At 42.5% G+C, this 26,337-nt stretch overlaps 1 protein-coding gene across 1 annotated transcript; it reads right to left on the reverse strand.

The window, feature by feature from the left end:
• CAPN6 (calpain 6) lies at window positions 1–25,692 on the reverse strand. Its single transcript, XM_061409464.1, has 13 exons — window positions 25,508–25,692; window positions 18,964–19,143; window positions 9,526–9,657; window positions 8,293–8,501; window positions 7,586–7,778; window positions 6,841–7,034; window positions 6,510–6,587; window positions 6,218–6,404; window positions 4,213–4,335; window positions 3,803–4,005; window positions 3,105–3,226; window positions 2,186–2,322; window positions 1–1,619 (listed from the first exon to the last, which is right to left on the reverse strand). The coding sequence occupies exons 2-13, from the start codon at window positions 19,126–19,128 to the stop codon at window positions 1,437–1,439; spliced, it is 1,926 nt and encodes a 641-aa protein (XP_061265448.1). The 5' UTR covers window positions 19,129–19,143; window positions 25,508–25,692; the 3' UTR covers window positions 1–1,436.
• Window positions 25,693–26,337: the final 645 nt, after the last annotated feature.

Genomic DNA, 26,337 nt, shown 5'->3' on the forward strand with positions numbered 1-26,337 from the left:
TTAATTAAATGTCAATTTTATTGTGCTTTGGATTATGTAAGGCAGTGTGGTGGAGGCAGTAGAGAAGATAGACTGAAAAATGTGGTAGGAAAGAGTGAGCTAAAAATAATCTACAAAATAATTTTTTAAATGATTGCGTGCTGAACTAGACTAAGGGCTACAACTATGTCATTGTATTCATTATTTGCAGAAGCGTTGAGATATTCTAGGAGGTGGAGGTTGGAGGATGGGGAGAGGCTTCATGGAGGATGTGGCTTTTATGCTGGGCCTTGAAGGAGGGGTAAAATGTTGATAGATGAGGTGGAGGGAAGAACATTTCAGAGAAAATTCTGTAGAAGGACTGAAAAAATACAAGAGGGCAAATAAACACCCCCAGGGAGTGACACTTCCCAACTGGGAAGCCTGAGGGGGCTCAAGCCCCCAGATGGGGTCTTCAGTACCAATGATATTAGAAGGCACAGGGCAATGGGCTTGTTTGTAAACCTAGCAGCAGCAGGAGGTTTCACATTGCAGTCAGGGGCCCCAAACTAGCTGAACTATGCCTGGATGGACTCTTTCATCCTTTGATCCTGTGTGGTCCTTATTCATCTTTCCTCTTGCCCACTGACTGCCTGAACGGTAGTTCGTGCGCGCCCATGTGCGCGTGTGTGAGTGTAGGTGTGTGTGGATGGGTGGGGGACCGAGGCTTTGTCTCCCACTGCAGCTTCTTCCACTTTTCCCTCTTGTGGCACACAGCTGGTTTCCATGGAGCTTGAGCTCGGGCCCTTTCCACTGTCTGAGCCTCAGGGAACTCTAGCTCTTGATTAAGCACCTAGGAAGCTTCCTCAACATGAAGGTAAAACCTACTGTGGGGGGTGACTTGGATTAGGGCAGGACTACTCTTTCCAGAGGTGGAGATTGATGGTGGTGTTGACTGATGGTGGTGGTAGTGATGGTGGTAAGGGCTGGGGACGTATGAACAGACTCTGGGTGCTGTGTAAAATGCTGCTGGGACTGCTCTAGTGTTCAGTCAGGAGCTGGGATGTCAGGCTAGACCTGCTTGGCCTCAATCACCCCTCCCCCTTCCTCAACATGCCCTACAGGGGAGACATATTGGGGACCTGAAAACGGCAATGACATCGGTAGAGTATCCAGGCTGATGTTGTCCTGCTCGACTCTCACCCCCAGAAGCCCCAGAGATCTTTTTTCTTGGCCAACATCTGTCTAATCTCCAGATGGGACTGTCACCTCCCCCTGTCCAGCTGCTGGAGGTAAATAGGTTATGTAGCTACTTATGCTACTCAGATCGAGAGGTATAGGGAATTTATCAGAAGAAAAGGAAAGTTAATTACTGTGAATTTCTCTCTCAAAAGATTGGGAATCCTAGATAAAATCTAGCATCTGACAGAAAATGAAAGGATGGAAGAGCTCTGTCAGGCTTCCCTGGAGCTGAACATTTAGAGCTCAGTGAGGTCATCGCTCGAAATAATCTTGAAGCTGATGTGGCCTTGTTTCACTTTGGCGGTTGGGCCACCCTTCTTACGCAGGTACAGGGACTTTAGTTCACGGCAGTCACTGGGGTCAGCATCCAGGATAACCTGGCCCAAGAACTGATCACAGAACTTTCTCTTGTTCCATACCTGGAGAGACAAGTCAACAGAGTGAAGGTGAGTAACCCTCTGTGACACTGGACTCTGCCCCTGTGGCATGTGGAACCTAATGCTGGACTTAGAAAGGGCTATTTAAAAACCAAGGACTTTTCCCAAATACTGCTCTGAGTAGGGGAAAAGTACCTCAAAGAGCAGAGATGAAAAGCAGAGTTCAGGATCAAACTTGGCAGATGGTCAGAAGCAGTAAGTCAGGGGAACACAGCCAAACCATAGTGATCCATCCTGACCTAGCAGGTTGAGGGCCATGTCAACCGGCATATGCTTCCCTACATGGGAATTTGCTGTGCCTATGTTAGCATGTGAATCTGACAGCATGTGGGTTTCTAGACACAATGAAATATGTGGAGGAGAAGATGCTTAGGATGGACATTAATAAAGAAGTCAGTGATTGTGCCTAGTGGGAGGTATCTGAGTACAAAACAAATAACCCCAAATAACCCTTGCTCTGTATCCTAGTCATCTGTGATGCACTTGGAATCATCTAGTATCTAGTAGTGAATAGGAGCCACTCTGCTGGTCCCTGTTCACATCCTTACCTGAACTATAATAGGAATGTCAGTGGTCCTTCTGTAGAAAATGGCCTGGGTGTCAAAAATGGCATGAACGGTGTTCTTTTGGACAGGAGAACGGACTTCTTCCTTTCCACACTTGATGATCAAATATGGGTTTACAGCTGGAACAAAGTAACCATTATTTTGAATGCAGTGATGAAAAGTCCTCTTCATGGATAGTCAAAATGATCTCACTAAGTCTACTCAGGGACTTTTAACATAACACCTGGTTAGTAGAATGACCTAGGACTTTGGTGTCTACTTTCCTTTTCTTTTCTATATTTTATAGAAGGATATAAAAATGAATACTAGATAGGCCTCCCCCAAAGACTCTTATATCCCATTTTCTCCTGTTTAATTGAAGTATAGTTGATTTACAACATAGTGTTAATTTCTACTATATAGCAAAATGATTCAGTTTTTTATATATATATATATATAGCCAAAATGTTTGTTCGGGTTTTCTGTAAGATGTCATGGAAAAGCCCAAACAAACTTTTCTGTCAATCCTTTATATATATATATACATATGCATATATATATATATACACACATATGCATATATATATATTCTAAATATATATATACACATATATAATATATACAATATATAATCCTTTAAATATTATGTATATTTATATATTTTATGTATACAATATATATACATTATTTTTAACTATTCTTTTAATTATAGTTTATCACAGGATATTGAATATAGTTCCCTGTGCTCTACAGTAGGACCTTGTTTATCTATAGCCCATTTTCCTAACTTGGTTGACAGCCATTCTGACTTTTCTACACTGAAAATACCACTGGAGAGACTCATCTGTGACCATCTTTTCTATTCATATATGCAGTAAGTGAAGCTGCATTTTGCTTTCCCAAACACCCCTGCATTTCTTACTTTCATTGTCATACTTCTTCTCCAGGCCCTCAGCGCTATGCACTGTGATCTGGGTGACAACCTTGGGGTAGCCACGAGCCAGATTCCAGCAGGACATCTTGGGCATGTCCATAGTCAGCTCCCTGGAACATCAAAAGGAAGACACGTCATCCATGACAAATGCCCTTTGATGAGGAGAAAGGCTAGCCAAAGCAGACCTTGTTGTTGAAAAACATGAAATGCCAAGGGGCCTAGCCCATTTCTCCCCAGACATGGCTTATGTTTTATGGGTATGTTTTCCTTTCCCCTTGCTTTAAGGTCCAGAAGATAAAGATCAGAGTAGGCAGGGCTGGGGTGAAAAGGTAGCTTTGGTGACCCAGCACTCAGAACATAAGAGAGATGTAATGAGGAGGGCCAGCTGTTTAAGAGAACAGAGAGTCAGCCAGAGAACAGAAGATAAAATATAAGCGGAAAAACTTAGGCTATAGGCTCGTTCTCCTTAAATGGCAGCTGAGAGCACTGAAGCCCAGACATCAACGGGGAATTCCTCACAAACCACCCCTTTTTGAGACATAGTTCTCCTGCCATCATTTCAGTTAAATCTGACTTGAACAACTTGGCCCTCTGAGTATCCATCTAGGGGGAGAGGGCCAATGGGGTTAGGACTTGGAGGCAAAGCCCAGAATAGGAGTTGGCAGGGCTGGCCAAGGAAATGGCACCTGAGCTGGACAGGCACTTCACAGAAGATTCTCAGGAGGAACTCGCTGGTACGGCCGTGCTGGAACATGGTTGGGACCAGCACGTAGTTGCCCTTCTTCAGGTACTTGCTCAGAAACACGGTGCGTGTGTCAATGTAAGTGGAGGTCCCAGCACGCTCCTGAATGTAGAGGTGGTGGAGGCGGAATTTGCGGTTCAGTTCCACCTGGAAATGCAAGAGAAGGAAATGCTCCATTGCACTCATATCATAGTTGTTTTTTTTGTTTGTTTGTTTGTTTGTTTTGGTTTTGGAAGATTCTAGGTCCTCTTGCTAGCTTCATCCCTCCACCTTTCTTAATTCCCTTAACCCCAAGGCATTCTAATTTTGACGCTGTTTGCCATTACTGTCTCTGCTCCAAAGGCCCATTCTTACCTTGAAGAGCTCAAAGCCGATGATGTAATTGTCAGGTCTTCCCATGCGGCGGTAAGTGCGCAGGTCCTTTTGCTGTAGAGACATGATGACCTTGTGCTCATCCTCTGGCACAGTGAAGATGTACTAGAGAAAAGAGGCCACCAAGGAGCTTAGTTAACTCACTTGTTTCAGCTGGGTCAGCTCAAATGTCAGGGCAGAAAACTCTACCTCTCGAAGCAGAGACTTGGGTTATGTTCTGGGCTTTGCCACTGACCAGACAATGAAACCTTGGATAATTCATTGACTTGCTAACTGTGGATTCTAATGTTTGTTTCTCCCTACGGCATTCAGCAGGTGTTGAGAGACACAACTTCATGCCCAGGCGTCTGATTCCAAACAAGGTATGCTTTCTTTTAATAAATTATTGGTTGGGCTCTTGGTCTTTTTTTCCCCCAATTATCCCCTTATTTTTTAAGTTGTACATAGGAAAAATCAAGAATCTATAAAGACAGAAAGCATTCTTGCTTGACTTAACCGGACACAGCAGCATTCCCCTAGGTAGCCTCTTTTTGCCATCCCAGATGTGTGACTTGTGGGAGGGGTTGGATGCAGTTCCTTGGTGAATTGATGCTCTGCTATCACTATTATAGGGAAGCTACAGGGCTGTGTTGGAGACTTTCCAAACATAATTTGGGGAATCATGCCATTGGGAACCGGGTCTAAAAGGCCTCCTATTTTTCTCTCTGCCTCTGTCTCTCTTTATCTCTCTCTTTTTCTGTTTCTGTCTCTGTTTCTGTGTGTGTGTGTGTGTCTTTCTTTCCCTCCTAGAAGGAAACAGGAAACAGATGCAAAATCATAGGTTCACAAGGCCCCCATAGATCTATCCTGTGAAGACACTTGAACACTGAAGCCAAAAAAGCCCATTTCATCAGTTTGGTATATGTGCCTGACAATTAAAGCATTTCCGGGGTTGTAAATGAAGGCAGGTGGTAATAGGAGCTTTCTTCTCTTTAGGGACAATTAAGGTAGAAGGAAAGGAGAAAAGTATAAGTTAAGTAAAGCAGCCCACCAAATTTAGTATCTTTCAAAATGGCTGCCAATGAGGTTCATGGAAAGAAAACACTCATGGCTAAGGCTGCAGTACAGTCAGAATTCTTGTCTCCTGTGGGCTAGCTCATCAGCATATTTGTGGATCAAAGCATCAAGGTTATTATAGGTTCAGGCTTTGGATGTTTGTAAATTTTGCTTTGAGGTGTGCCCGGGGTTGACCTCTAATGTGTCACCTGGCATAGCATTGTAATGGGAGATGAATGGAATGGGTTCATCAATATGGTAGTGATTCAAATCCTGGGAATAATGACCTGGGATTCTAGATGAGAAAACGGAGTCATAATGATGGGGTTCAGGAGAATCACCTGCCTGAGAAAGAGGACACATATAGTAAGTGTCCACCCCAGGGAGCAATTAGGCAGTAAAGATATAAAAAAGAACTGAGAAAGCATCAAAGAGCAGATCCTCTCTCTCCAATGTAGGACCATCACAAGGAAGCAGGGAGTGTCAAAGCATACCCAGCAATAGAGCCAAGAGAGAGGCAGCCAGAGGAGGTGGCTTGGATTTGATAATGTTGCCAAATCACATCTCTGCAAAAAGACACAGTCTACTGTGCTTTACAAGCATCTGAGCCCATCCCTCTTCATCTTGGTTGATGAATATTATACAATAGTGGCCAGTAGGAGAATTGATGTCTCAGAAACATTCCAAGGTGAGACCTGGCTTCCTATTGCCTTGATACTGAAAAATGAAAGTGTTAGTTGCTCAGTTGTGTCTGATTGTTTGCAACCCCTGTCCATGGAATTCTCCAGGCAAGAATACTGGAGTGGGCTGCCATTCCCTTCTCCAGCGGGTCTTCCTGACCCAGAGATTGAACCCAGGTCTCCTGCATTGCAGGCAGATTCTTTACTGTCTGAGCCACCAGAAAAGCCATATTGCCTTGATAACTTTAAAACAAAAAGATTTTGGTTCAAACCTGGGGGTTCTGCAGGAAGGTATCACGGTTGTTATAGCAGCCTCCTGAACGATTCATTAGGGGATCATCATTCACAGTCCAGCATCCCACCACCGACTCCAGCTCCTTGTGGCCAAAAAGTGGGTTGTTCACATTGCGGCAGACATTGAGTTCATGGAAGTTGCGGCAAAAGTCCTCTAGGCTCATCCTGAATGGAAGGAGTGCAGGAGAAAGAAATGAAGATGGTACTTAATACCTACCCCTGCAGTTCCATGTGAAAGCCTCAATTCTCTTAGTAAAGAAAACTTCTCACCAAAACTCTCCATCATCAGACATGACAATCCCCAGGTTCTTGCGATCTGCTGCAGTCAGTTGTTGCCACTCTTCAGAACTAAAGACAAATGAACAAAGGGATAAGCCAGTATGTTTGCTATTGACTTCCTACAGGAAGCAGGATGCCAAAGGAACGGAATGCATAAGGATTGGGACAGCTTTGTTTCACTGCCAGCTAAGTCAGACTCCATGCCCGAGAAGGACCCACAGATGTCACTAAGCATTGACAGCCCACTAGTAGCCTGAGGGATGGGATTGGGAGAAAGTATAGGGTTTGGGGGATGCAGCCATCAAAGTAGAAAGCCACTCACATCTCACTCCAGGGGCCACTCCATTCCTGTCTTCCCAAGGGGTTCCTCAGACGAATCATATACAGCTTCTCAGTACTGAAGACTTCCACAAGTCTTTCTCCAAGGCGGATCTTGCGAATATCAGTCATGGTGTAGGTATGGCCCTTCAGCAGACCCCAATCAGTTTCAACTTCTTGTTCCTCCTGGTCAGGAAACTGAGAACAAAAAAACATACATAAGGACACAAGAATTGGGAGAGCCAAGGCTTGGCTCCTCCTCTTCCTTGATTGGTTTACATCAGTATGGTTGAAACTAGTTCTCTTATGTACATGGAAATGTGTTCCTGCTGCCTAACTTGACACAAAGCAAGCCAAGGAAAAGAAGCAAATAATTTAATATAACAACTCAAACAATACTAATGACCCATGGTAGTACATTGATATGAAGAGCATCAAAATTTCGTGGGACTGGTTAATTCTTTGAGCAAACAGCTATAACCTCCACATTCAGGAGCACAGGTAGGAGGAATAATTTAGCAGAGGCTATTTATATCTGCTTGAATGCTGCATTGCCAGGTTGGAATGACTGGTACAAAAGGATGATATGTTAAATATCCTTAGCCTCTGCACCAGGGCTCAGTGTCTATTGTTAGCTTTCTGAGTTTCACAGTGGCTTGTCTTGGATCTCCAGGGTTAGGGTCATGTTCCACACTGTCATGGTCTCCTCCACCAAAAGTGAGTAAAGAGTAGTTCTGATGAGTACAAACCTCAATGGAGCAACAGATCAGACCTCCTTTGGTAAATGTCTTGTACAGTTCTTTAAACAGCTTGTACTTCTCCTCAACAAGATCAGTGTATCTTCCCTTCTGCATGTCAACAGTTTCAGCCAATGTGCCAGTGAAATCCACAATGATATCACTGGTGGTCAGACCATCAAGGGCTTCATAACAGCCAAGGAGCCTAGGGGAAAATATGCAAACTTATCTTTGAAAAATTATTTTTCCAGGTCTAGGACATCTTGTTCCCTCAAAATTAGAACACTCCTTGCACAGTCAGTTCTTACCAGCTAGCTTTTCTCTATGCACAGAAGGAGAGAGATTTTGAGACCATAGTCATATTTCTAGGCTTAGGCTATGTTGATCTAAGTCCACGCGTGAAACTTCTTTCTACCAGTAAATATTAGACAAGAAAGAAATCTGAAGCCATAATGTCATGTGATCCTTAGATAAGCCTCAGAAAGGGGGCATCTTTCTGAGGGAGCAGTAGGGGTTTAATGGAAATTGGAACAGCTTATTTCTTTCTCATCTAGAATTATGGAGGGCCAGTCCCAGGTCCAAAGCAATGCCTTGGATCTGCCTGACATCCCACCCAAGGCTAAGCTGGGAGAGCATGAGTCTGAGTTCCCAAGGATGAATATGACCTTCCTTCCCTTGTGTAGCCTGACCACTGACTAGTCAACCCCCCGCCTCCTTACTTGGCATAAGCTTTTTCCAACAGGGCATTCCAAAACTCATTCATGGAGGTGGAGAAGGAGAACACAAGATCTCCATTGATGGTGGGCAGCAAGTCATCAATCACCACCTCAGTCCATTCTCCAAAATGCCAGAACCGGAAGTGAAATATCCCAGCATATTTATCTATTTTTCGAGGGTCCCATTCCTGTTCCTTATAGTTGGGGATTGTCTGGAAACATAAGAACATTCAATCAGTCAACTTTTATTCACCAGACCATATCCAGATATTGAGATTACAGTTGACTTCTGGAAAATTCATGGGGCAACAGAAAGCACACCAAATACATTTGGCTTGGGTTTAAGTTAGGAAGTCCCTGGTAGGGCTTTTTTTCCCCACAATTTTTGCTTCCCCAGTTCAGTTTTGCTGAGAATAGTATTACCATGCTTGCCCTGAATACACTCAGGATCACAGGGGGCAGCAAGTTGTGGCTTATTATTTCCCACAGATAATCTACAAAGTAGATTATGAGAAACTGTCTACACAAACATATTCATGGCTGCATATTCAGCCCTATAAACAAGGCATTTTAAAAGGCAAAAATTATTCAAAACACAAGGCCCCTTTGCAGATTCTATAGATGATAGATTTTATTCACACCTTGAATAAAATTACATTTTGGAGAGTCTCCTTTTAAAATTCAATTACACTTTCAGCTTCTAAAATTGTTTTTCTGAAGCAAATGCTCTACCTTTGTCCCAAATCAACACTTCATTGCCTTGAACTCTGCCTAAATGTCATAGGAAATTTTGTACTCTTAATAATTTATTAGAAACTTTTCAAGGATATATTTCCATCTTTCTCACCTTTTCTTTTATTCATATCTGTCAGTGAATTCCTGGCTCCCAGTGGGCTTTTTTTTACCCCAGTTAGGTACAGAGAGTGTAAGTATGCAGAGCTACTGAGTCAAAGTACTGCAAGTGGACAAAAGATCAACTAGTATGTGTGACAAAGCAAATAGAGCAAAATGTTAATGGTGGAACGCAGGTGAGTCAATGGATGCTGACTGTAAAAATCATTCAACTTTCTGTATTTGTGAAACTCGTCATAATAAAATGAAGGAAAATCACCTCCAATCGTGAATACTTCTGACTTCAGGAATTAAACAAAGAAAGTTACGAGCTGACTTTTCCTAAAGTTACTAAAGAAGACAAGAAGGTAGAAGCCAAGTGAGGTCCTGCAGAAGGAAGAATACCTTTGTCCAGTGACACTCCTGAACAGCCAAACAGGAAAATGCAGAGACCATTGGCTTGTGCCCCAGTCTCCCTTGGGTCAGCTGGTGGTTGCTGATGTTGCCCACAATCAGACGAGGGTCATCGCAGATGTCCTGTGGATACAACAGTTGGTTCTAAGAATCCGAGATGTGTTTCCCATCAGACAGTGTGAGCTCAGCTGCCCAGGACAGACCTCACAGATGAGGTAAGATCAAAAGATAACCAGGACTTCCATGGGTGGGAGAAAGGGAAGGTTGTGGGGTTATGAGAACAAACACAAAGCAGTAGATCATCAAGCCACAGGAAAAGGGTTATGTGAGGGGGTGGAAGGAGAGAGTGAGAATGAGACAGGATGAAATGTGCTGGTGCCCTCAGACATGGTTTTTGCAGCAGCGGCCAGCTTGTAAAGAGGAGAGCAAGGGATTAGCACATTACATTTTGATCCTATTTGTCAGGATGAGATTTCCTGAAGTGCCTGTACTTGGAAGGGTGATTGCATTTAAAAGACAAGGTCTGATGGAGGTGGACATTAATGCTTCTCCCTCTCTAGGAAAATTAGTTAGGAGACCTTATATATGAAATCCATTCCTAATAAAAAGCAAAGGCAACAGTGGTCTCCATGGCAACTAGATTTCCCTACATCCTTGGATGAATACAGATGGCAGCAGCACTAATAGCAGGTGGTAATAGACTGTTCTGAGGAGCACTTCAACAGACACTCTTTTTCTCCAGTGGATGTTCCAAGGGATGCTGAACAGACTGGCTGCAGTATTTGTTAGGGGTGTATGTGTCTTTCCCTAATATATCATTAGCTGTGCCATTCCCACTGCAAGGAGGAAAATGAGGCCCAAATAATACAATTACAACACAAAGTAATAGAGTCATTTTCAGAGTATAACCAATGCCTGAAGGAAAGATCCCCACGTTTCCCTGGTGGGAGGTGGAATAATTTGAATATCAGTGGCAATGCTCAGTTTGAAGCCTTAAGAATGACTAGAGTTAGCAATTGGACACAGGAGTGGTACGGATGTATAATGAGTAGAGAGACAGGCATGGACAGAAGCATAGCCACATACATGACACCATATAATTGAAGACACATTTGTGTGACTCAGAGTATCAGCCCTTGGAGACTTCAAAGGCAGGAAATACCAATGAAGTCTTGGGTAGATGGAGACAGCTTCGTGGAGGAGGCCTTTGGCCAGTACCTTGACATTCTGCTTACCCAGCAGAAATAAATCCTAGTCTCAAATGGAAAGAAAATCTAGACATATATCCTTTAAACAATTATTAAATAAACATCTATATTTTTCTGGTTCTCAAAAGTCTTTTTTAATGGACATAATTCTCTTTGATGAAGGGTCTGGTCTACAGAATGAAACATTCCATATATTCTTTAAAAGCCAAAATAACTCTGGAAAGGAACAGACATTCTGGGCAAGGACAAGACCAAACTGAAGATTAATTGGTCATTCTTTTGCCAAAAGGAGAGAGTTAGGTGGGTTGTCAACTTTGTATTTTCTGGCCTTTTTTTTTAGGTGTCTCATCATTACTTTTTTGTCTTAGAAGAAGACAAAATTTTTTCATGAGTTAGGAACTGCCTGTTTTTTTCCACTTATGGAGCATAGAGCAGGTGTGTTGGGTGAATTCAGTTTTGATATTCTTTCTCTTCTGTTTGTTCCTTTGCCCTTTCTAAGATGAAACGAAACCCAATTTTTCCTTTCTGAGCTATGCATTACCATTTTATGCAGAGCAAGATGAAAAGTTATACCATGATTTCCTGGACTTAGATAATGCATATAATAATTTCCTAGCATGAAAAATCAGTAATGTGAACACTGATATGTGGAAAAGTGTGCTTTTAGGTTATTAAGGCAAATTACTTGCTGGTTTTGTGTAGAGTTATTAGTGGTTGTGGTCACATTAGTCTTGAATTTCCACAAGGCTTTCATTCATAGCAGGGATCTAGGCTCAGCAAACACTTTTGGCATGTCAACTTCTATTTAAGACCTAAAGGATCATATAAATAAGCAAAGAGATATGGAAGCAGAACTCAAATAGAGGCACTGTATAATTATTCTCTTGTTGACTAATCTGAAGGTGATTATTTTATATACAGTGTGTGTGTATGCGTGTGTGTGTGTGAGAGAGAGAGCACATGCATGCATTTGTAAAGCTATGTGTAATCATGGGAGAATATATATTTGGGCAAAAAAAACCTCTCACCTTATTTTCCATTTCCTCTCATAAACTGGCCCATGCCCCAGTTTTACTTCACCACTCTTCATACATGATGGGTGGTTATTTAACAATGGGTTTAAAAAAATAAGTTAACAGTCCATAGACTGTCAAGCCTGAAAGGAATTTAGAGACTATTTAGTCAACCTGTTTATTTTACAAATGAGGAAACAGGCTCAGAGAAGAGCAGTAACTCACCCCTCCTGGCATTCAGCTAGTTAGTAGACCTAGGATTAAAGCTTTAGGTTCCTCACATACAGATAAAGAACCTCTAAACATCAACTAGTCCATCCTTTTTCCTTTAAGTTTATTAATGGCCACCATGTAAAAGATAATACTGTGCAGTTCTTCAGGGGTGGAAATACAACCAGTTCTCTGTCATCCATCCCAGGGTTTTATGTCTCTGCTTAATGCTCACCGAAAAGCTCTCCCTCATTCTGGAAGACTGGCTTAAGACGTTTTAGCTTTTGGTTCCAGGCTAAATATAATATTACCAATGAGCTTTAATCTCCTCAACCTCATCCACTAAATATGATTCAAACTCTTATTTATGTCAGCACCATGATGTGAAACATGGGAGAACATTTTTATCAAGCCACTTTTTTTTTTTTTTACCTCTTTAAGGAAGTGAAAGACTAGAAACAGCTAAGGAGGTAGAAAGGGTAAAGGGTAATGAGCCAATGTAAATCTACAGCCAAGTGGACTTTATGGTGACAAATTTGAAAACAATGAAATGGCTTCTTATTGCATTTTCCCCTCGATTTGGACAACTGGGTATAATTCCTGTCGGGGTAAGGAAGAAAGGCTGGAGAAATTTTCCTGTAAGTCAAAGCTGAGATGCAGAGTGCAGATGGGACATGTTAGCCCAAGCTCTGCTGAAATGGTAGGGAGTGGAGTTGGAGGAGAGGTCACAGCTCACACAGTCACATATTTGGGTGGCTTGAGAAGTAGGGAAGATTGCTGAACCCCTAATGGTTCCCAGCTGTGTTGGCGTACTCAACATGATCCTGGAACTGGGCTGTTTGTCAAGGCAAATCACTTCTTAGCAGGAAAACACACAACTAGGAAGTCAAGCACCAAGAGTAAGTCTAGGAATGTTCTCTGCATCCCAGAGCCAAAGCCTTCTACAAGCAAAGCAGCATCTCTAGGAAATATGTTGTCTTATCTGAGCACTGAAAGACGCTCTCATTGTCCTCACCTCGTCTCCCCTCCCAGACTCCTCCGGGTCGGGGGAGAAGGGGGCTTACCATTATAAGCTTTGGAGCCCCTCACACTCTATATGGCACTTACCACATCCACATGTTTAGTGATTTTTTTTTTTACACAGGTGAAATTTGCTGACAATAAACACTGAGGTCCAGGGTAAACCTCAAGAACCACAGTAAAGTGAAAGGCTGCCTAGAAAACCAGTGGCCAGAAGAACAGGGGCACTTTCAAAAGCGCTACAGGCTGTCTAGCAGTCCTGTGGGGCTGGGGTCAGTGTGGACACTTAGAAATGAGGCTAGCCCTGTAGTAGGTACATTACGAGTAAGTCTAGGATTCTAAGTCATCCTGAAAGGCCTAGGGTTGCCATTCAGGATGCAAGGGCTTTACCAGCTAGTTCAAGCAGTTATCTTATGCTTAGAAAATTGTACCATCTCCAGACACAACATGTAGGTGGACCTCTTCTCAGGGGCCAATGTTGGCTCCTCTGCTCAAGGAATTCACTTTCCTGGGGAGTTTTGCTTCTGCATGAAGATCTTATCATCAGTAAAACATTCTCTTCTTTCCTATTGCCTCCAAGGAAAATTCAATATGGAGCTGTAGAATAATACCTTAAGTTGAACTTCCACTTTCAAACTGGACAAGCAAGTCAGTACAGAATTATCTTCTTTAAACCTTCAGACTACTTCAAGGAGACTCCAGGGGTAAATACTAAATTGCTTTATTGGGAAAAATTTGTGTATCTGCAATGGGAATAAAACAAAACAGGTACATGCTACAACATAGATGTTCCTTCAAAATATTATGCTAATCAAAGAAGCGACTTACTTTTATGATTCCACTTTAAGGGAAATGTCTGGAATTGGCAAATCTAGGAATGGGAAGAGAATGTTTTACCAACAGAAACCAAAAGTGTATTAGTGATTGCCTATGACTGGGAATAGGAGGGTTTTACTCACTGCAAATGTACACAGTGGATTGTATTGGGATGATGCAATTGGTCTAAGACTGGATCGTGGTGATGTTTACATAGCTGTAAATTTTTTAAAAATCATAGCTTTGATAAAGTTTCTAAATTTTATGATATATAAATTATACTTTACTAAAGCTGTTAGTGTTTTGTTTTTTAATTCAGAATCTAATATAAATAGGAAAGATGGTAAGAGTACGGGCCTATTCAACTCCCTTTGATTGTGCCAACAGCTAAAAACACTTAGGACTATTCAAGTAAAGGGATGTGATCTCCGGGAAGAAAAAGGAATTCATGAGCAGTCTAGGCCCAAACTACACTACAAAAGTGTTACATTCAACTGGGTGTTGGAAATTTCTATTAGCACAGAGAGATATGTTTCCTCCTTTACTGGTCCCTCATATGTAATCTGGGCTTCCCTGGTGGCTCAGTCGGTAAAGAATCTGTCTGCAAAGCCGGAAACATGGGTTCAATCCTTAGGTTGAGAAGATCCCCCTGGAGAAGGAAATGGCAACCTACTCTAATATTCTTGCCTGGGAAATCCCATGGGCACAGGAGCCTGGTGGGATATGGTCCATGGGGTTGCAAAAGGGTCGCACATGACTTAGTGACTAAACCACCATCACCACCATATGTAATCTACCACCGAGGCTTGTGTATTCAACTTCTAAAATCTCCTCTCCTCCTTTTCCTTCCATTCCTCCCACCTTTGCTTTAATACAGAACTTCATCAGCCTCTTCCCATACAAGGTAGTAAAATGGCCCCCAGGGAGGGTACTCCCTGGTGGAAGACCTGGGCAAGGTCAATGGTAGTGGAGGGTGAACTCAAAACTTGACTAGGAGAGCTAACAGATCTTGTGCAGGTGCTGTGCCTTCTCCCACCACTGGCTGTGCAAATTCCTACAAGGTCTTGCTCCATTTTAGTCAGAGATTAGTTGAGTCTGACTCGAGGACACGATTGTAGTAGGGTATGAGTCAGTCAGGAAAAAAAGCCAGAGGCGGGTTGGAGGGGAGAGTGGCTGGAGGGAGCTGGAGAAGAGACTTTCTGTGGGAATTTGGTGGTTAGATTTGAGCCTAAAAATCCTACCTGCCATTTTAGGATCACATGGTAACTCAGTAGAACTCAGCTCTTTGAATTTTCTAAGGTCCAGGAGGACAGGAAAGCCCAGGAATACAGGTCTCAGGGAATATACCTGTGTACCCAGGAAACAAGGCCAGTAGCTGGGGTCATTAGACCAATGGAGGCCTTAAGGAGGAGGATTTTCCTCTGGAAGATATGGGCCAATAGACTGGCATCGAACAATTGCAAAAACCTTCTCACAATCCCTGTCCATCTAAAATGGCTCCTCAGGACACAGCAGAGAAGTGGCAAGCGGGATAAAGAGGAGCTCAATCCTGCCCTAGGATGGTGGGGCTTGACTGCAGTTGGTTGGTTCAATTAGCAGTGATGTTTACAGACACGGAGGCTGTTCAAGCCGGGAGGGGAAAGAGACAGAAAATATCAGGTTAATCGTGCTTATTCCCTTTTAGAGTCTTCAAAAAACAACCCTGCTTGCCAACGAGGCAGTGAGTCCAACGACCCGTTGGGTCTTTCTGAGCCAATTTAGAGAGGCCTAGGGCTGTCTCTCAGCTTTCCTAATGGGAGGCCAGAGAACTTTGACGTGGTTCTTGACCACAGGCTTGGCCTCCACTCTGACTGGAAACTACTCTCCAGCTTTTTGAAGATTCAGATGGTGGTCCAGAGCTTTGTTTCTTCCCCTACTCCCCCCACCTCCCCGCAAGAGGCCCCCTCCCCAACCACTTCAATCCACCATGATCTCCCCTTCTTCAAAACCCTATGTTGATTTACTGTCTGTATGCCTAAAATAGCATTTCCTCTATCCAGCATTCATTTATTATTTAACTCTTTGCTAGCTCAGTATCTATCTCTTCAGCTATAATGGGAGTCCCTCATCTCAGATCTTGTCTGTATCTTGCATAGAGGCTGGCATAGAGTAAGTGCTACATAAATATTTCTCAACTGACTCTCCCTTTGGGCTGAATAAAGACTAAGCTCAGAGTATGCTCTCAAAAGAGAGGGTATTGGTCAATTAATGGATGTGCAGTATCAACATGGTGAGGAGGAATGTGAGAACTCACTGGAGGGAAGCTATGTATTTTATCAAAAGACACACAAGCAAATCTATGTTCCCTACATGGCAGTGTGGTTGAGTAAAAACTAATATAGGCTTTGGAGTCAAACCTGGATTCAAGTCCCAGCTTGTTAGCAGTCTGAACCTGGGAAAATTCTTACCTTCTTCCTGAGACACAGTTTCTTCATCAATAAAATGAACATAGTATCTACCTTTCTTTTTTACACTGGGAAAAAAGAATTATATCAAAGTGAATTTTTAAATACCTACCTTGCCTTGCTGTTGTTGTTTAGTTGCTAAGTCATTTCCAGACTTTTTGTGACCCCAGGGACTGTAGCACACCAGGCTCCTCTGTCCATGGGATTTCCCAGGCAAGAATACTAAAGTGGTTTGCCATGTCCTCTCCAGGACAGTGTATCTCCTGCATTGCAGGTGGAGTCTTTAACCACTGAGCTACCAGGGAAGCACCACTTACCTTGCTAAGCCATAGCAAATTAGTATGACATTTTAAAAAATGTATCGAAAACTCCAAACACAGTATTTGGGCAAATAGCAGCCAAGTGCTACGATCCCCATTTCCCTTCTCTTTCTGACACTCCCTCACCTTCGAAGGAGTATTGCTTACCTCAGAGGCAAGATGGACTATTGCCTTGGTTATTTAAGTTTTTAGGACTCAATCCACAGAATTTGAAAGATGAAGGCAAAGGACAAAAGTCTGAGCCAGGAAAGAGTGGGGAGGATGTGTCTAAAGATGGGCCAGTACAGGAAGCACTGCTGGTTTGGTTCACAACTGGGGAATGGCTTCATGTTGGCTTGTGATTTTATGGCCCATCAGATCCCCTGCCACCTCCTCCGGAACCTCACCCCTATTCATTATCCCTTCTTTCTTCCGAGTCTTTAACCTCTTCTACTTTACTATTTCCTCCTTAGCTTATAAATATGTTCAAGTCTGTCCTATTTGTAAAAGACACCCTCCCCTAGAAAACCTCCCTCAATTTCCTGCTTTCTTTTCAGCTACTTCTACCCTATTGACCTCCCTTATTTCATAGACAGTTATCAAAAAAGAGTGATGGCCCTGATTATCACCATCCAGAGTGGCTCTCAAACAGCATATTTCTATTTTCTTCATGTGTTTTTGGGGAAAAAACTTACCTCTCTCTATACTGAATGTGTGGGTAATGAATTCTGCTCATGTTTTCCAGATTTGTTGGTAGGTCAGTGATCTACAAGGGTGTCAATAACTGGAGGCATAGAAACCCAGCAGGGGTTGTAATCTTTCTTCTGATGGAGAGAACTTCTCCAAGTCATATTCTCAATGGCTATCATACTTTATGGGCAAAAACAGAGACATGCCTTTGAATGATCTAGAAGACAAGCAACTTAAAGTGATCCATGTGTCTTGGCACCCCCTGGTGGCAACCTACATAAAGTGAAGTAGCTCATGCAAGAATCCCTTTTAGGAGTTCAAGTTGTGGAAATTGACACTAAAAAGTGATAGCTTGTTCACTGAAGAACGCAAATCTTGAGTTGCTGACTGAGATGGTTCCACAATAATGCACAGAAAGGTGTAATCATGAAATAAGATCAAAAGGTCTTCAGGATATTGTGAAGGTCTTCGAATTTGCATTTCATAACAACCCTAAGTAACCTGTATACCTGGTCACCCACTTTGGGAAGGAGCCCAGATTGAATATCCTTCTATCTTGGTAGACTCTTTAGATTTAACCAGGTTATTATTTATTCTCTAAATGTGATCATCCTATCATTTTATAGATTGACCTCCTGCTCACATAGGACTTTTGAAGGGATTCTGACACTTGCTTTAGAGATACCATCTACAGATGCTCCACAGAGAACCATAGTAACTATTAATAAGTGATGAGAGAACTACAGTCTTACTTGGATCCCACGTTGCTAATAGTGGGGGATGCAGATGACGATATCTAAAGAGCAGCAAAGAAGCCTCCCTCCCCCAGTTCAAACTCCATCTTGTTCCTGTTGAGTTCATTTCATTTATGCTCACTATATAAAGAGTAAAGAAAAGGTAAAGAATCTGCCTGCTATGAAGGAGACCAGGGTTCAATCCCTGGGTTGGGAAGATCCTCTGGAGAAAGAAATGGCAATCCACTCCAGTATTCTTGCCTGAGGATCCCATAGACAGAGGACCCTGGTGGGCTACAGTCCATGGGGCCACAAAGAGTCGAAAACGACTGAGTGACTAACAAGCCTATATAAGGAGTTTTCTCCTTACTGGTCTGAGATTATCTTGAAGTTGCCATGAGTGGTAACTCAGTAAAGAGATGAGAGTAGAGCTTTTTGAGTTACCATATTTACTCAAATGAACTTCCAAAAGAAAACAAGAACAGTATCTCTCTCTTTTGGTTCTTTCTAAATTACTAAATCTGATACAATGTGATTAAAATTCAAGATTCCTCATGTTAGAGTCAGAAGCCCATATCCATAAAACTTCTCATTATAAAGTTGTCTGCTGGGGATTTCTAGGGCAGTGAAAATATTCTAATATATAGAATTATGGATGTATGTCACTATACATTTGTCCAAACCCCTAGAATGTATACTAGGAGTGAACTCTAAGGTAAAGAATGAACTACGTGGGATAATGCTGTGTCAGTGTAAATTCACCAGTTGTAACAAAAGTACCACTCTGAGAGGTAGTGTTTAAATGAGACATCTCTGCACCTTCTTCTCAATTTTTCTGTGCTCTAAAAACATAAAAAGGATACTATGTTATAAAAATTAAAGTTGTCTGCTAAATTGGTCTATACGCAGTGGGCTGTATGAGTGAAACAGTGAATCAAGTAGAATTATGATGAAAGAGATCAAGAGGGAGACAGGAATTGAAACCACAAAGTTACCTGGGGACGTTTCCATATCACCTTTCCAGGAAGCAGTCGGTTGTAGAAAAGTGAATCGTTCTCAGGCAAGAAGGTTGGATCACAGAAAAGTCTACCATCCCTGATGCATTCCTGCTTCAGTTCCTGGTACTTCTGGTTTTTGAAGAACTTCAGAGGAGGACCCATAATGTCAAACTAAGTCTAGAATGAGAAAATTGTTGTTATTGAGGGAAGAAGTTCTCAAGTTTTTGAAAGATTATCTGAGATTAGACCAACAGATGCCATCCCAGTGATTTATTCCTGGATCTAGGCAACTTGAGTTTAGTTTTAGAGGAGAAGTCACCATTTTCAAGGAAAGAAGATCTCAGACTCTGCAACAAATTAGTTTGGGGCTTGGGGTAAGGCATCCAAATCATTTCCAGGTCTCCGTTTCCTCATCTGTCAAATGGGTTAATATGCACTTTAACAATCTTACTGGAAAAATAGATAATAAATGTTAAGATTGAGAGTTAAACAGGAGTCATTATAATTTAAAGGGAAATCTTCCATTTTCCACTGGCAGAGACAAGTTCAATCACAGAACAATTCCAAATTTGAAGAAAAGGGTAAAAAATAACTTGAGTATGTTTAGAATAATTTGGTGCCTCGAAGGGCCACACACTTTGTGCTTGAGGGGGAGAAAGAGCCCCTTTCACTTCTAACAAGCCCTTTTACACAATTCCTTTCCTCTTATCATTAAAGAGTTCCGCATTATTACTGGCCAGGGAGACGAACACAGGAAACAGAGCTCAGCAGATGGCCTGCAAAGACAAGGAAAGATAGAAGGTTTGCATGTGTCTTTCTTCTTAAAAGTCTACTGTGCAATCATTTGCCTGCAATAAAAGGCAGACTCTAAAATTCAATTATACTAATTCGGTCAACTATAGATTCTTATCCCTTGGCAATACACTGTTGCTTTCTTTTCTGAAAAAAATAATCATGGCTAAATAGAGAATTAATACAGTGGCTCTTTAGGCAATGTCTATCAGAGTGCCCCACACTCAGATGTCCCTAACAACTGGTTTTTATTATGAGGGTAATTTGAAAGGCAAATTTGATTTTAAATAGCAGGGTTTTCCATGCCTTTTCATGATTCACAAAGATATATTTGTAGTGATTTTAATGATCCTCTCATGACAGTCAATGTTTAAATGTGCAGGGATGTAAAATTTATATGGCACCAAATATTTCAAAAATTTATTTTAAGGGTAACTGTGTCTACATTCTGTGATTACATGAGAGTTGAAACAAAAGAATCAGGCTAAGGTCAGAGTATCTGCTAAAAAATGGGCCAGATTTGGCGGGAAGCTAATTAGCTCTTTCAAGAGTATCTGTGTAGTAGCACAGTTCAAAACTTAGTTAATAATGAGGCAGTTGCTATTTTATACAAGTGTAATATTAATCAGACCTCTTTATCTCATTTTGTGTTCCTTCAGCATTACTTTGAAATGCCTTACTGGTGAAGAAGTCTCCCTATTTGAAAACCATAAAAAATCTTTAATTTGATGTTATTTGCAACCTCCAGTATATGTAAACAAACTTACCCTTTCTCTGAAGCCAAGGACTAAGAAGCTGAAAATAATCAGTCTTTCCACCGGTACTTATTTATTGGCAATTATTTTTCAAATGGAAGGCTATAGGACACTGCAAATACCAAAATGTTTTCAGTCTTCAGGTTTAAGTCTGTTTATAGGCTTGAAATATTAATGTATATTTCATTGTATGTGAAATCCTGGATGGTATCAGTAATACTTTTCTGTTAAGCAGCATCAGAGCCAATCTGAATGTGTGCCCAGGTTCCCTTCTGGAGCCTTTTACAAATGGATCCCAATTTTCATGTGTGTTCAAATTTATAACAAACACTACTATGCATCTTGGTTTTCCTGGAAGGTTGGGTGGATTGCCAGAGGCTGGGGACCACAAATGGGGGGTCGTCTGGGGCAATTAAGATATTTAGTTTGCTAGAGCCTCCTGGTCCCTGAACATTTTGGATAAATGAGTATTTCCTGTTCTTGGGAAGGCCCTCTGCCCCTGCCAGTCTCCCTTTTTAGTCGGTCAACTGGGGAGGCAGGCAGGAACCTGCAAATGGAATCCCCATTATATCAAGAGGGCCTGTCTACAGACAGGAATGGCATCAACTGAAAAGAAGATCAAGTTTAATTTTTTCAAAACTGGTATGATCCCAGTTGACTTTATCAGAGGCAGGATGTACAGCTGGTGCAGATCATTCAGGCCTTTGAGTGAGGGCACAAGTATTCTGGAGGAGCACAGGAAATAAGGAAAATCAAGCTACCAGCCTCAACTTTGACTGGTTCTGGTTAGAGTACAATTGTAGTCCCACGTCCTGTTGGACTTGCAGACTAGAATTTACCCCAATTTCTGATTAAGCAGCAGGATAATTATATTCCATTTGTTGTGACCTTGGTTTCTTTGTGCCTCAATTTTCTCATCAGGGGAGTGGGGTTATTTATCCTATCCTCCTTACTCCGTGGCTGTCCCTAATGAGATGGTTAGTGTACAGGTTTTTGAATACATAGAGAGGGCTCCATAAATGCAAGATATACACTGTAAGCCCTCTCACTGCCTGGCACAGAGCTAGGCACACAACCATCAGGAAATATTTGTAGAATGGATGAATGCCTTATGGAGAAAATTCATGTTTGTGTGGCAAATTATTGCTTGATGGGTGCATTTCAGCTCATATTCCCTTCATGGTAGCTCAGTTTAGTAGATGTTATCTGGGTCCTTCATTTTGTATCTTCAGAAATGGCTGCTCAAACAAGGAGCAGCTAGAAAATGGTGGCTCTCTGTAACACCAGATTTAGTGTACTGACTTTTATCACACCACACTGCTTCCTTTGCTCACTGCTTTCTTAAAGAAGGGGTTTTGTTTGTTTGTTTGTTTTTAGCTCAGATGAGGAAAACCCTCCAAAGCAAACATGATACCTAACTTTGAGGCACTCTGCCTAGAATTTATTGCCGTGGTGAATATTGAAAAGGCCCTTTATTTCCATGGTTTGATAAGCATGGGAAAATCTGAACCCTTCACATCCCAGGGTTCATCCCATTGCATCTCAGAAAACTTTCAGAGACTCAGAAACTTGAGTTGGGTTCATCATCAACAACTTGCCCTGTCAGGGCATAAGAGAGTGGAGAAGGGAATGTTCCTTCTTTGCTAACTTGCTGCATCGAGCTGTGAAGCCAGGGAGCCTCTAGGTTAAAGACCACATGTAGGAAAGTCGGTAAACAGAATCAAAGCTGGGGCTGCTTTGAATATCAACGAAAGAGAGCCTCCAGCTAACGAAGGGAATGAAGGGAACGTTAGCATTAAAGAAGAGGGACCTTGCGTCTCAGAGGGCTAGTATTATGGGAGGCTGGGTGAAAAAGAGTGTGGAGTTTTGTATTGAGATAATGGTCTTCAGCAGTTCTGTTTGAGCAGGGCTCCTCCACACCCCAGGGTGTGGTGAGTTCAGAATTGCCAAGGGAAATTGAGGGAGCCTGCCACGTAGAACACGAGGTCGCACTTAGGAGAGGGAGCTTTTGCTGCTCCCTGGACTGGAAAGCTTGGGCAGCTGGACAAACTCTTAAGAGGAAAATCACTTGTTCTTTACCTGTGGGTCAGCCTTAGAATAGAAACCAGATTTTGCTCTAAGAAGTGTATTCTTCTCAGTTTATTCAAGAGTGATGATCTGATAGGAGAAATCCAGTCTGCAGTTTATAAACTGGTTTTGATTGGGATGAGTGAGAAGGGAGGGTAAGGTATTTAAGGAAAAGAGAGAGGGAGGGAAGGGGGCCCCCAGGGTGTTGTTCCTGGCTGGTTTCTCCTTTTCCCCCAGTTTTCCCCATGTGCTCTACTTGGGGAAAATTTGGAGGTCAAAGCAATTAGGTGTTTTCAGAGCAAACTGAACACTCAAGACTTGACTCTGCCCTGACATGAAGTCACAGCCACTTTCAGCACAGTGGGTGACCCCTTATCCTCACTCCTGCAGCTGTGTGGGATGAGAGAAACAGGGCTTGGAGAAGGAGAATTAATAAAAATCCAGCATCCGCATGTTATACAGAAGAGTGTGTTCCGGGTCTACACAGGCAGAGGCATAGCCACACCTGTGGGCACACGTCTGCTGTGGGGAACATATGGCTGTTCTGATTCAAACAGTTGGCCAGATATCCTGAGGTCTGAAGTGTTAGTGTTAGTCGCTCAGTTGTGCCTGACTCTTTGCGAGCCCATGGACTGCAGCCCACCAGGCTCCTCTGTCCATGAGATTTTTCCAGGCAAGGATACTGGAGTGGGTTGCCATTTCCTTCTCCAGGGGATCTTCCCAACCCAGGGATTGAACCCAGGTCTCCTGTGCCGCAGGCAGATTCTTTTACCGACTGGGCTACAAGGGAAGCCCCCACAAAAGTCGTATGACCCAACCTTATATAGGACACATCTACTCTGCCCAGAGAGAAGACTCTGTTCAAAGAAATTCCAAGAAAAACAGAAAACACAATTTCCTTTCATTACATTGTTGCAGACCTCTATCAAAAAAAAAAAAAAAAATTCAAAATCCTAAAAAGAGCACAGGTAGTCAGGAGATCCAGTGTCAAGTCCCAAATACCATCATTTAGTGTAAATAACATTTCTGTCCTTTAGTTTCCCCATAAGAGCAATGGGACTAAAATAGCTGCCCCATTCACCTCAGGGTGTTATTGGGGACAGCTAACAAAATTAGGAATATGAACGTGCTTTTTAACTATTACGGAGAAGACCAATGTAGAGCAGTAGTATTAGGAAACACTTGTTTTGAGCAAATCAAATCTCTTTTTTGTCCTTATTGGGAAGTGAGGATATTTAATCACATATAAGACACTCACAAACATTCAAAAGACCAATGTAAAATGGCCCCTCTGCCTTTTAGTACCTCCCCTCTGTTCCACCTCTCCATTCTGGCTGATTTGCCCCCCTAACCCTTTTCTCCCCCTCTTGGCTTGAATAAGCCCATCCTATAATTCTAATTTTACAGCCTTTCAGAAACCTACTTTCAATTTTTCTAGAATGTTACACTAGATGGACTCTTAGAGGTAGATTGCTTAGTCCAATTCCTTGCTTTTACAGGGAAGTAAAGGGACTTGTCCAAGGTTACACAGTTAGTGACTAAAACCTGGACCTCCTGACTCGTCTTTTTCTTTTTTTTAACCACAGTTTAAAAAAAAAAAAAAAAAAAAAAGCAGAGGCTGGGGGAGCATGCAAACACAAAACCTCAGGACATTGCTTGTGAAAATGTGTATTGTCCTCTTCTTACGAGAATGCACTTAGGAGTTTTGTTTTTGAATTGCTGTCAGAAGGTGAGATGATTTCAAATCAAGGCTAATCAAAGAAACACTGTTTGGGGGTCACAAAGGGGCTTTTTCTGCTTTTAATTTGGGGACTGAAAACTCCCAAGGATACAGAAAGCCTGCTTTTTAACCTATTCCTGACGACACAAGTGTTTAGACTTCTCCCTCGCCTGCTAAGGACTCAAGGATAAAGAAAGAATGCTATTCAAATCCAAAGTATTCATACAGGCACACGCGCGTGTGTGCGCACACACGCACAGACACACAAACTGCAAGAGGAATGCCAGTTAGCCGTCCCCCATAGGTTCTTTTTCTACATTCCTTCAGATTATAAAACGTCCTTAATGTCACAACAATGATTAGCAAATGAGATATTAGGCGATTTTCGATAAAAACATTAATACAGACAAGGGATACTTTATCTTGAAGCCAGAAGTGACTGTCAGAATGGCAGAACCTGCTGAATTTTCCTCCATGCTTTTCACTATATTTCAAGCTCCAAATCCTCAGAACTAACTTTCAATTGCAATGCTCTAGTCCCTTCTCACCCCAGCCTGCTCTGGTCAAGTGGGCCAGCTGAGCCCCAAGAACAGGGCAGTTGAGGGTTGTGGAGAGAGCCCCAACTGAAAATCAAAGTTTAAACCAATGCAAAAATCGGAGGAAAACAAAACCAAGGCTATCCTAAAATTGCTGAGATCAACCTGTCACCAGGACAGGAGGGTCCCAGCTCTGCAGACAGGAAAGATCTTGCAGCCATTCCCTCCTGCGCTGCAGTGCACCGTCCAGGCACCCCATTGCCAAGGCTTAAAGACCTTGTGCACAGAGTGTGGCTCCAAGATTTTGCCTGCGTTTCAACAATGTGTCCATGGTTGGGGATCAGCAGAAGCTAGAATAAAGCCCTGACAATGTGGTCTCCCTCCTACACTAGCCTCCCAGAAATGGAAAAAACAAACAAAAAAACAAACAAACAAACCCTGAGCAGATATCACCAGAAAAATATCATGGTCAGACATCCACAATTACCCCCTTAGACATACCAAAAGAAGCAATCCAAAATTCCATTAGTTTTGAAGTTTTCAAACTGTTATTATGCACACATATTCAATCCAGACAAACTGTAAAATGATAGCTGTGGAGTTTACCTATAAACTCAGTTATCCAGCAAATAAGATTGCAGGATGAGTTTGTGAATGTCCGCTCTCCTCACCTGAGTTATCCCAGGAGACTCGCTGCTGCTGCTGCTGCTGCTGCTGCCGCTGCTGCTGCCGCTGCTGCTGCCGCTGCTGCTCTTCACCAGGTAACCTCTACCAAGTCTGTCCAGTAAGTGCGGCTGAACAAAGATTCTGGCTTTCTTAACCTGAAAACTATTTGGGCTGTACCAAGCTCTGCTCACAGGGGGAGGTGCCCTGCATTAAATTCAGGAGACTTGGCCCCGCCTAACAGTCAGAAACTGATCCTGAGTCATGAGGAAAATCTGGAAAGTGCCCCTACCAGATGTGCAAACGGGATGCCCACTCCAGATCCACCCACCAGAAAACTGAAAAACAAAAAAACAGGAAAGCCATGTTTGAAAGTGCTTTCTGTTCCAAGGAGAAAGAGGACTTTTCAGGGAGGGGTCTGAGAGATTTCTGGCTTTTCTGTCCCAAGGTTAAGAGTGCAGACCTGAGCATGACTCAAGGGAGGACATGGAGAGAAAAATCTCGAAGTGCCGGCAACATTCTGGTGGGCTCAGCTGCAGTCCCAGCCCTGGTACACAGATCTATGTTGGTGATGAGCCCTTCAGTGAGTGGGTGGGAGTGAAATAGGACTTGGTGTGGCACAGGGAAGAAAAGGTTGTTTTGTAAAGTAATAAGTTACCTCTGGCCAAGGGCAGAGAGAGGGTAACAGCAAGAGGAAAGCGAGTGGAGTTTGATTCCATGGCAGCTGGAAGAAGCCTAATTTCTAGCAAAGGGGCTGTGGAGAGTCTGCCTGGCCATGTTCTGTGAAAAGCAGAACCAACAACTGGGTTTATGCTGCTGACCAAGAGGCTTCGGGGAG

This window comes from Bos javanicus, chromosome X (genome assembly GCF_032452875.1).
Source record: "Bos javanicus breed banteng chromosome X, ARS-OSU_banteng_1.0, whole genome shotgun sequence".
In the NCBI taxonomy this organism is placed as follows: Eukaryota; Metazoa; Chordata; class Mammalia; order Artiodactyla; family Bovidae; genus Bos; species Bos javanicus.